The sequence below is a fragment of the Mus caroli genome, chromosome 2, assembly GCF_900094665.2.
Source record: "Mus caroli chromosome 2, CAROLI_EIJ_v1.1, whole genome shotgun sequence".
Classification (NCBI taxonomy): Eukaryota; Metazoa; Chordata; class Mammalia; order Rodentia; family Muridae; genus Mus; species Mus caroli.
In genome coordinates this window covers 27,803,031-27,814,559 of record NC_034571.1, presented here as the reverse complement: position 1 = coordinate 27,814,559, position 11,529 = coordinate 27,803,031, and the positions used below count along the sequence as shown (strand labels likewise).

Here is an 11,529-nt window from a genome sequence, read left to right as displayed (position 1 = left end):
GTCAGATCTCGTTATGGATGGTTGTGAGCCACCATGTAGTTGCTGGGATTTGAACTCCGGACCTTCGGAAGAGCAGTCGGGTGCTCTTACCCACTGAGCCATCTCACCAGCCCCTATTTACATGTATATATATGTGTGCCAGAAGAGGGTGTTGGATCCCACTACAGATGGTTGTGAGCCACCATGTGGTTGCTAGAAATTGAACTCAGGACCTCTAGAAGAACAGAAAAGGTTCTTAAATATTGAGCCATCTCTCCAGCCCCTAGGAAATTTTCTTAATTAGTATTGGTGTGGGTGGGCCCAGGCATGCTTGCTGATGTCAACCCAGAATGGTGCTATAAGACAGCAGGCTAAGCAAGCCATGGGGAGCAAGCCAGTAAGCAGCCCCCCTCTATGGCCTCTGCATCAGCTCCTGCCTCCTAGTTCTTGCCCTGCTTGAGTTCCTGTTCTGACTTCCCTTGCTGATGGATTGCTATCTGGAAATATAAGTGGAATAAATCCTTTCCTTCCCAAGTTGCTTTGGTCATGATGTTTCTCACAGTAACGGCAATGCTAACTGAGACACTGGGCACAGGGGGAATGGGCTGCACACACCCACCTGTTTAGTTTCCTCCAGCTCCTGCTTGTGTGCTTCTGAGGTCAGCAGCAGGCGAGAGGCCCGACGGAGTGTGGCCTGGGTCTGGCTGGCAAGTCGGCTGGCATGACGGTAGCCCTGCTTGCCTTCCCTCAGCAAAGCTCTGGAGAGCTGCAAGACAGCAGCAGGGAAGGGAAGAATGAGCCCTTTGGGAAAGAGGAACTTTGTTCTTTGTTTTTCTTTTTCGGTATTGAAGGTGGAAGCCAGAGTCTCAAACATGCTAGGTAAGTACTTTACAGCTGATCCACATGCCAGGACCTGTTCTTATATTTTGTTTTGAAATAGGAGTTCTCTAAGTTACTTAAGCCGGCCCTGGATTTGAGATACTTCTGAATCAGCCCTCAAAGTAGCTGGGATATAGGCTTGTACCACTAGGTCTGGCTTGGACAACATCTTTTATGACACAATGCCAAGCAGTGTACTTCATAATCTAGAACTCACTCACTCATTCATTCATTCATCCCCACAGTCAACAGGTATGCACTGGAGATGGGATATGTGCCCAGTACAAATTACTATAAACTCCTTATTCCTCCTTAGTGGAGAAAGTCTACCTATTTTATAGATGAGGAAACAAGAGGTCTGGAGAGAGGGAAGAGGAGTTGTGGGACAAGAAACTGCACCTAGAACTCCCAGTTTCAAGTCAGCCCTTCAGTTTAAGCATCCATGAAGAGAGTTCACTTGGGTGTGAGTACTGGATCTGAGGACGGGACACATGGACACACACACACACACGCACATACACACACAGAACAATTAGAATTTGGCCTCAGTTAATGAGAGCCTAGGGCTAGGGAATGTGGCTCATTTGGATGTGTGTTTGCCTTGACTGCATGAGGCCCTGAGTTCAGTCTTTAGCAGGGTATAAACTGGGATGGGGTGGGGTGGAGGCAGAAGAATCAACAGTTAAAGGGCATCCTCAGCCAGATAGTGAGTTCCAGGCCAGTCTAGGAAATGTGAGACTGTCAGAAATTTAATGAGTGGGGGCTGAAGAGGTGGCTCAGCAGTAGAGAGCAGCTGCTGCTCTTGCAGTGGACCTGGGTCACTTGCCAGCACCCACAGTTCACAGCCAGGGGGTCTAACACCTGCTTCTGACTTCTGCCCATATCAGGCACATCTATAGTACACGTGCATACACACAGGGGAAACATTTGTATGAATAAGTTAAAATAAATATAAATAAATATGTAAAAGAAAAAGGAGATGAAATAAATAAAACAAAGAAAAACGGCCCAGGTATGAGTCCTGGTCATATGAGTTCAGCCTTGAATTTGGTTCAGCCTAGAGTCTTCTCCTTCTCACAGGGCCACCAGTGACTCCTTTTCCTTAAAAAATTAGTGAGGTCACCCACATGAACTCCTGATCTAGGAGCCAGGGCCCACAGCAGTTTGGCAGCGTGGGATCTTCGGCACCAAACCGGAGAAAGCTGCTGCCGTCCTGAACCTGACCTTGGCTGTCCTGTACCTGACCTTGGCATTGTCCTTAGACATCAGTTCTGCTTCTTTGCTTTTCTTCTTGGCGTTGGAGGAGAGAGAGGCAGCATTTCCCAGCATCCTCTCTGCCTGCTTGGTCTTCCTCTTTGTGTCCTCCAGGAGCCTGGTCCTGATGCTGCCTGCTTTCTTCTTCAGCGCTGCCTGCTCCTTGGGTAGAGGAGACCTCAGCTTCATTCCTGCAAAATTGGCCAAGACTGTGGCGGGAGGAACAGACTCACCCTGGACAGCCTACTGAGTGTCGACTGCAGAAGCTCGACCAGCCCCGGACTTTGGACAATGGGAGTGGAGGTTGGAGACAGAGGAGATCTATGTGGCCCCTTCTCAAGGTGACACCGGGGAATAACATAAGGAGTGAGAAACTGTCCTCATCGAACACCAAGGCCCATATGCTATCATGTGTTTGCATTGTGGTTTCTCTGTTAAAGTCACATCATATGGTAGTCACAGCCTAAATGTCTCTAGATTGTGATGGAAGAGGGTGGGGAGAGTTTGGGGTTGAGGCTGGAAGTTAATCTTTTGGGTTATAGATCAGAGTCAGAGGGACAAATTTCTACCCAACACACGCAAAGTCTTGTTTTCAACGAAGAGAAGTTGACCCCTGGGAAGGCATGGCCATCTCCGTGTGGAAGAAAAGGAAGCCAAGGCAGTGAGCCATGAGATATACAATAGCAATGTCCCCTACAACTACCCACAATATCCCACAGCACAGGTTTACCTCTCCCTAAATGTGACTCTTGGTTAGAGAAGCTCACACACAACCATGTCCTTTACATAGGAGGCCCCATTGAGTGAGTGACCACAGCCTTATGCCCCAAGAAAGCTAGAAGCCAAGAAGACACTTCCTGTCCTGGCACCACTGGGCTAAAGTTCCATATCCAGTGTGCAGCAGGCAGGGGGAGGGCAGGTGCTGGGTGGAGTGGACAGAGAGCCACAAAGGCTTCTCTCTGGAGCAAAGATGGTATGCGGGAAGAACCAATCACACAGCTGTCCCTGAGGGGGAGAGAGAGAGAGAGAGAGAGAGAGAGAGAGAGAGAGAGAGAGAGAGAGAGCTCTGCTCTGACTCAAGGATGGATAAGCAATTGAATTTTCTCACTTTACCCACCTGTGAAACATGTCACTTGGCTTCTTTTGAGACAGGGTTCCTCTGTGTGGCCCTGCCTGTCTCAGTGTGCAGACCAGGCTGGCCTAAAACTCAGAGGTCCGCCTGACGCTCCCATTGTCACCATCCCCCATATAACTCCATTTATTTGTTTGTTTGGTTGGTTGGTTGGTTTTGCTTCTTTAGACACAGGGCTTCTCTATATAGCCCTGGCTTTCCTGGAACTCACTTTGTAGACCAGGCTGGCCTCGAACTCAGAAATCCGCCTGCCTCTGCCTCCCAAGTACTGGGATTAAAGGCATGCGCCACACTGCCCAGCTCAACTCCATTTTCTTAAAGCTGCAGACGTTTGAGCAGGCATGAAAACCTGTGCAGCTCTAAAGAGAAACTCTACAACAGAGCTTCCAGTTTTGTTTTGTTTGGGGCCTTTGGGTACAGGGTTTCATTCAATAGCTCAAGCTGCCTTAGAACTGACGATGGTAGCCCAGGCTGGCCCCAAGCTTGAGGCACTCTTGCTAGTTTACCTTATCTAAGAAGTATAGGTATGACCACCACCCAGCATTTCCTTTTTCCTTTTTTGGACAGAGTCTCATGACGCTCAGGGTAGTCTCAAACTCCCTGTATAGACCAGGATGAACTTGGCTTTCTGACCCTCCAGAGAGCTGAGGTTGTAGGCATACGCCATAGGCCTGGTTTATTTGGGGCTGAGGATCCAACACCGGGCATCATGCACATTCAGTAGGCACCGTGTCAACTGAGCCTCATGCTTAGCCCCTGGTTTTGCTTTTTACCTGTGCTGAAGATGGAACTTGGGACCTCACAAACATTAGAGAGCTCTCTACCACTGAGCCACGCCCACTGCCAGTGACAACAGAGTCTCTTCCAATTTAATCCTGGGGGACTCTACTTGGGATGATAATGCTGGGAGCTAGCTGTGGTGGCCACAGGGCCAGTACCTGGTGAGTGGCATATGAGTCGGAGAGACAAACATAGTGGAAATCCTGAGAGGCAGAAGGACCGGTCTACCTGGTTTAAGTCCACATAAGTCGACTCTGTTCCCTGTGGCATAGGCATCCCTGGCTAAGGCAAGTTGACTGATTGTCAGCATGCAGGGCTCAGCAGGACACACATACCCTCTAGGTCAGCTAGCAGGGTCTCTGCTCCTATGACGGTCACCTTGGCAGCTTGCACAGCTGAGGAAGCCCGTGTGAAGGCAGCTGTGGTCTTATTGTGTAGCTGGAAGGAGGAAAAGAAAGACAGGGTTGCCACCTGGAGGGAGATCTAGGAGCCCCAGACGGACAAGCTGGGCCCCAAACCTCAGAATGACTGGCTGGAGATCACCCTGATTCTAGGAGCCCCAATCTGACTACATGACTGGAGCCCCAAAACAATCCCAAGAAGACCCCTGTCTTCAGGAGCCTGGAGGATGACCAGGAAACTCAGCCAGAGGAGGAGGAGGAGGAGGAGACAACACACAATTCAGCCCCTGACACTGCGATATCAGCCCCTGGCTCTGAAGCACCTGCCCCATGGCTGCCAGATGTGACTAGATAGGGAAGAACTCGGATTTGCTTGTGCAAGAGAGATGACAAAGAATGTAAGAGTCACAGGAAGCTGACCGCAGGGCATGGCTCGAACTTTGAATTCTTAAGCTCATAGCAGCTGGGCCGACCTGTACAAGCTCTGCATATCATCAAGGCCCTCAACATCCAGCGTGCTGTTGGGGGGGGGGGCAGGGCATCCCAAGGTCCTGCTCCTTCCTATGGATTTATACTGAAGTAATGATGATGGAGGAGACATTGTCTTTAGCAGTGTAGGCACTGCTAAGGTACCCACATATGTGATGGTCTGAATGAGAATGCCCCCCCCCCAGGCTTATATATTTGATTGTTTGGTCTGCAGTTAGTGATTGGGTGTGTGGCTTTGTTGGAGGAGGTCACTGGGGTGGGCTTTGAGGTTTCAAAAGCCCATGATTAGCTCAGTCTTGCTCTCTCTCTCTGTCTCTTGATTATGGGTCAGGATATAGCTCTCAGCTACTGCTTCAGCAACCTTCTCTGCCTTCCTGCCTGCCTGCTGCCATGCCTCCCGCTGTGATGGCAATGACTGAACCCCTCGGAACTCAAAGCAAGCCCCAATTAACTGCTTTCTTTTGTAAGTTGCTTTGATCATGATATCTCTTCACAGCAAGAGAATAGTGGCTAAGACAGAAGTAAGCAACCGCACTGACACTCCAGCTTACACAAAAGACACAAGAGTGGAATGATAGGTAACCTGTTGGGAAAATAAGCCAGGGGAGGGAGGCTGGCAAGAACCGGTAACCGGTACCCTGTACCATCACGGTATCTGATGTGTTTATAAAAAGATAAATAGATATAAGAATATGTTCTATGGGGGCGTGATGAGGTGTGTAGGAAGGGGGTGCCTCAGCGGGCCTATCTACACCACCAAAGACTACTACATTCTGTCAATCATTAGCTCCTCCCTAGGGAGGAGCGGGACCTTGTGACACTGCCCCATAATAGGATGCATAACAGGTAACATGACTGAAATAATCCTGTCACATGTTTGAAGCTGTCATGATGAAACCTAATTATTACATGTAATTAATATATGCTAATAAAAAGGTGGGTTTTGTTTGTTTGTTTGTTTTGTTTTGTTTTGCTTTTAAGAAAGGAATTTGGGCTGGCTAGGTGTCAGTGGGTAAAGGACCTCAAGGCCTCACACAGTAGAAGGAGAGAACAGACCTCCACAAGTTGTCCTCAGGTTGCAGCAAATGAATGACCCCACCCATGCCCAGACACAAAATCTAAATGAATGTATAATACAAAAATCAAAGGGGGCTGGGTTCTTCCGGGTATCTGTGGTCCGTAAGATGTCTACTGAGCCAAGGTGCTTGCTGCCAAGGCTGACAAATCCGAGTTTGAGCCTCAGGACTCACCTGGCAGGAACAGACAGCAAACTCTGACTGTTGTCCTCTGACCTCCACAGTCAGAGGACAGGCTACAGCTCACGCAAAGTCAGGGACAGCAGAGGGGCATGCAGGGTCTCAGACTGGGAGCGGAGGCACCACCTAGCGGTATGTGTTCCTGGGGTTACTTTCAGGAGGAATGTTCCAGAACATAGACAGGGGCAGTGCAGCATGGTAGAAGGGTAAAGGCCAAAAAAACAGGGTAAATTGTCCCTTGAGGTGGGAGTCAATTTTTATTTCCAAACAGCTCAAATATAAAGCTTTATCAAGGGAAGGGGAACACAGGCCTAGGTGGTAGCACACTTAAACCAGGCTTTAGGTTCCATTGCGTCTTCTTGGCACACATAAATATTTATTTAACCTGCTGCTGTTGGAAGTTCCAAAGTAGACACTTAGCAATAATCAATAAAATGTTTGAGGCTGAAAAACAAAGTGGTTTCTTGTGGGATTTGCTACAGATCAACAATGTGTGTTTGAAGAGCCAGGGAAGCCTTAGTTTCAGGCTCTGGAGGTTGGGGGAAGGGTGAGGGGCTGTGAGGACTGTAGGGACTGGGGAGGGGGGGGCTGTGAGGACTGTAGGTAACTGAGCATCTGCAGAGGAGGGTCTGTTCCTCACAGGACTCAGCTCCCTGAGTGTCTGCAGCAGCTGCCTGTCTTCCTGGCTTTCTCAGACAGGGTTGGTGTGTGTGTGTGTGTGTGTGTGTGTGTGTGTGTGTGTGTGTGGTATGGGTCAGGTCAGAGGGCACTATGTAGATCCTCAACACAGCAAAGCTCGCCTGGGTAGGTGTCAGGCCCCGGGTCCAATCCTCAAATACTTCCTTTCTCCTCAAAAGAACTTGCATCCTGGGTTTGCAGGGAAGCTGAGGGGCCTGTGGGGAAGCCATGACTACCATTGCAGGGGTTCTAAGTCTGGTCAGTAGGCTGTGTCCCTGGGTGGTGTCACGTTGCTCTCCTGAGTTTAGCACATATCCTGTGGCTGACTAAGACAACATGAAATGGCCTTGTGGGAGGGGTCTGAGATCTTCGGATGCTGTTCGTAGGACCGTCCCATAGTCTGAAATTATTCCCTCAGAAAAACGCTCTAGCGCAATAACTTTTAATGGGTCTTCTATACATTTGCAGGATGCTCTGAGTTCAACTGCCCATTCTAGAAACCTCCATCCCCATCCAACGTCATCTCTCTGGGCCGAACACCAGGCTGTGGAACTTAACACTGAGTCCCAAGGGCTACTCAGAGTGGGTGCCTCTGAACATGGCATATGTAAGGGCAGACAGAAGGAAGAGACACAAGAGCCATCCAGTCTGTGACTGACTCTGAGAGAGGGTGTGTGGATATATATGGTCTCTGTCATCTACCTGCCCACTCCTGTCATCTGTCTATCCTCTTTCCTCTCACTGCTTTACTCTCTACTCAGCACCCAGACTCCCCTCCCTTGGCTTGGCTACTTTAAAGCTCTCAGGCATTTCGAGGGAGGCGCCTGACTCTTGGAGGTGCTATTTTTCATGTTTGCACCCCACCCCACCCCAGCCCAGTTTCCCTTGGAGGCAGCCCCTCCCTTTTCCAGGTCCCAGATTCAAAGCTGACCTGCATAAAGGGCTCCATCTTCTCCAAGGCTCTCCCAGCCTCCACCTGCAGGGCTCCCACAGCCTGACCTGCCTCGGGCTCCTTCTGCTTCAGCTTCTGCTCCAGGGCCTTCACTTTCCAGCTCAGGTCCCTAGCTTGGAAGTTCTGAGGATTCGAGGAGAAGGTAGGCTCAGGTAGAGCTGAGGACCAGATCCTTTGCTCAGGGAAAAGTGCCCCACTGTGCTGAGGGTCAGCCTGTGGCTACTAGCCCAGAACTGAAACGTTTGATCCTGATCTCAGAGTGCCTCCTGTTGTCCCCGGGACCTCAGATACTCAGGGGCAAGGCAATGGCAGGATACAGCAGGGTTTCAGAGAAATCAAGCTGGGAGAATTTGCCAGTGGAGGCTCAGACCCCAGCCCCACCAATTTCTGGCTAGGTAGCCCTGGGTGACTCCTGCTACCTGGCCTGACCTGTGGGTATACTGCCTTTGTTCCTTGTAAGGTGAGAGAATCCCTTCCCAGACTCACAACCCTTCCTCCATCTGAACCTTAACCTATGTGCTTCAGAATACAGCACTCCTGATGTTAGAAAGGCAGAACTGTGTAGCTGTGTATGATCCCGAGTTCTCAGTGGTATCTGGGTCATCCAGGTTATTGCATGTAAAGAAAGCAAGGGAAGCCATGAGACGGTAGCCGCAGGCAGCCTCTGTCTCAAATGCACTTGGAGAGCTTTCTTTCTGGCTTTTACTTCCTTGGTGTTGAGGGTGGAACCCAGGGCCTTGTGCATGCTGTGCACACACTCTCCCCAGGAGCTGCACCAACAGCTGGCTTAGTGCTCTACTAAAGCCGGGTTTCTGAGGCTGGAGAGCTCAGGATTCCCCAACAGACAAGCTAGGCAGGATGAGGAGTGTTCAGTGCTGGGCTGCCTAGATCCCCTCCAGCTCCCACCTCTAAAATTAAGCCACAGGAGGGCGAGTCCAAGGGATAGAGGGTTACTAGTGGCTAGAACTCAGGGAGGGAAATCCTTGGTCAAGGTCATTGCTGGAGTGGGAATTGGGGCACACATCACCCCCATCCCTCTGATGTCCTTGTTCATGTCATAGTTATAGCCTTGGGATGGAAGACTGGCAGAACCCCTCCTGTTTCAACAGGCCACTTCCCAGTTAACGAGAAGCCCTTCCCGCCTCCATCTGACCCTCTGGCTGCTCCATTATTTAGAAACTTCACTGCCACCCGACGAGGCGATCCAGGGATATTGAACTGACCGTTGCTTCAGGGGTGACCAGCGAGCCGAGATGTGGGGCTGCATCACCAATGACTTGCTTCACCATGGCCAGTGCCTTTTCAGCTTTGGGCAGCACCTCTACCACAGCTATGCCCAGGGCAGTCTGAGCTGCCTGCACCTCCTGGTACCTGGGAGGAAAGAGGTCAGGATGAGGCACAGAACAGGGTGCAGGACATGCCCCCCCCCTCCATCTCTCTCAAAGCTGTTGGCTGGAGCTGTTGATCTGCAAAGGTCAGACTCGCCCCGTGCAAAGCTTTCAGATGAGCAGACCCATTATTGCCTTATTCCCATGCCTCTCTGCCCAGGCTAGGGTGCATCCTGAGAATCACACATTCTGTAGACCCTTAGATCCTCTTGGCAAGCTGCAGAGAGAGCTACCTGTGTGTGTGTGGGGGGGGGGGGATAGAAGACCAGTGGCGTAGGCTGTGATCTTGGTTGGCCATGCTCTTGCTGCCGACCTTTGGCATATGTTGCTGTTTGGATGTAAAATGGCCCCCACAGGAGCATGTATGTAAACACTTGGTGGTTCCCGTGTAGTGTCATTGAGGAGTTAGCTTTGAGGAGGTGGAGACGTGCCAGAGGAAGTGGGTGACTTCCTGCTCACTCTCTGCTTCTGGATTGTAGGTACAACATCGCCAGCCCACCTCCTGCTCCTGCCCCAGGCCTTCCCTACATGAAGCCATGGATAACTGGCCCAACAGAGATGAAGAATGTTATCAAGTTACAGAAACCTTGGATTCCAGGAATTAGAATTTCTTCAGGAGCCGGGCAGTGGTGGCACACACCTTTAATCCCAGCACTTGGAAGGCAGAGGCAGGAGGATCTCTGAGTTCAAGGCCAGCCTGGTCTACAGAGTGAGTTCCAGGACAGCCAGGGCTACATACAGAAACCAGGCCTCAAATAATAAATACCAAACCAACCAACAAAGAATTCCCTCAGGAGAAAGCCTGTCTCCTGAGCCAGCCAGAGGCAGAGCCTTTTCCCCGAGAAGATCACAAGAAAAGGACAGCAACCAGAATCGTGATGAGACTCCGATGGGCAGGCCACACCTTGCCCAGGACTGCTTAAACATTAGCTTCCTAACTGCCTAAAGACAAACCGACAGGAACAGCAAGGAGTTCCCCACTGCGTATCTTTGTCCCTCCTTCCAGTGTGGCCATGTTGATAAGTCTCCTTCTTATGTTTTTCACTATTAATATGGCCTTCTCATCCAAGGATAAATAGCTGAACCTGGCTTGTTGGGGCACACGCTGTGATTCTAAGCCCAGTCTCTCTCAGTATGATGGAAGACCTCCCTGGAACTGGAAGCAGAAGAAACCTTTCTTCCCTTAGTTGTTTCAGATCAGGTACTTTGTTACAGCAACTAGGAGGGTAATTAATACTGTGTATTACATGCCACTGACAGTGGAGACTTGAATGATAGGAAGGACCAAGGGGGAGCTGGCTCTGGAAGCAGTAGCCTCTAGCTGGTTCTTACAGGCTCCTGGACGCTCAGCCCAAGCTTCTCTGCACACCATGGAGACCTCACCTGTCCTCCAGTTCCTGCTGGGCTTCCGAGGCCACTCTGCCATCCATCAGCTTCAGGAGCTCATAGCTGGCGTTGGAGGCAAGCAGGGCCCTTTCCGAGGTAGCTTCGATCTTGGTGGCCATGTCCCTGTGGCTATATGAATTGGCATGACTGTCACTGTGAGCACACACAAGTGGTGGTGCCCAGACCACACCCCTGCCTGCTTCAAGGGTCTCCAGCCACTTGCCACCGCAGCAACAGCAGGGACACTCTGGGTTTTGACTCCTGTCACACATCAGTTACACCTGTGGTGCGGGTAGGAGGATGGGCAAAAGCCTTCCACCACATGGCCTCTCATACAGACAACACAGCGGGGAATGGGCAATCCTGGCTCTTATCATGTGTCCTCCATGAGGGAGTCAGCTAACTTCTCTGGATCTGTCTCCACATCTCTAAAGTGAGTTTGATCGCCAGAGCTAAAGAGGAAAACTGTGAGCTAGAGGGGTGGAAAGCGCCTTCTGCTTTTGCACAGGCCCAGAATTCAGTTCTCAGCACCCATATGGGTCAGCTCATACCTGCCTGAGACTCCAGCTCCCGGGATCCTACTCTGTCTAGCTGCCATAGGTAGAGTTATTTATCTTTGCTATGTGTGTACATGTGTGTCTGTGTGTGCATGTGAGTGCAGGAGCCCTCAGAGGTGGAGAAGTGGGAGTCAGGTTCCCTGGAGCTGGAGCGTGGGAGGCTGTGAGCCACCTAATGTGGGTGCTGGAGACTGAACTCAGGTCCCCTGGAAGAGCAATACATGCTCTTAACCCCTGAGACATCACCCCAGCTTCCAAATATATCTTTTTTTCCCTTTTATTCTAAGAGGAAAATATGCTGCACATAGTAGCATAGATCCTTAATCCCAGCACTTGGGAGGCAGAGGCAGGCGAATTTCTGAGTTCAAGGCCAGCCTGGTCTACAGAGTGAGTTCCAG

The 11,529-nt window shown here is 50.6% G+C and overlaps 1 protein-coding gene across 2 annotated transcripts in view; it reads right to left on the bottom strand.

Moving 5' to 3' along the window:
- The window catches only part of Lamc3 (laminin subunit gamma 3), a 60,706-nt gene that overhangs the window by 6,257 nt on the left and 42,920 nt on the right, over positions 1–11,529 (bottom strand). For both annotated transcript variants that reach the window (XM_021186157.1, XM_029474612.1), the window contains exons 21-26: positions 10,572–10,703; positions 9,024–9,171; positions 7,780–7,923; positions 4,360–4,462; positions 2,104–2,303; positions 599–745 (exon numbers count right to left, since the gene is read on the bottom strand). In XM_021186157.1, the coding sequence (XP_021041816.1) occupies positions 599–745; positions 2,104–2,303; positions 4,360–4,462; positions 7,780–7,923; positions 9,024–9,171; positions 10,572–10,703 (874 nt within the window). The remainder of the gene's footprint in view (positions 1–598; positions 746–2,103; positions 2,304–4,359; positions 4,463–7,779; positions 7,924–9,023; positions 9,172–10,571; positions 10,704–11,529) is intronic.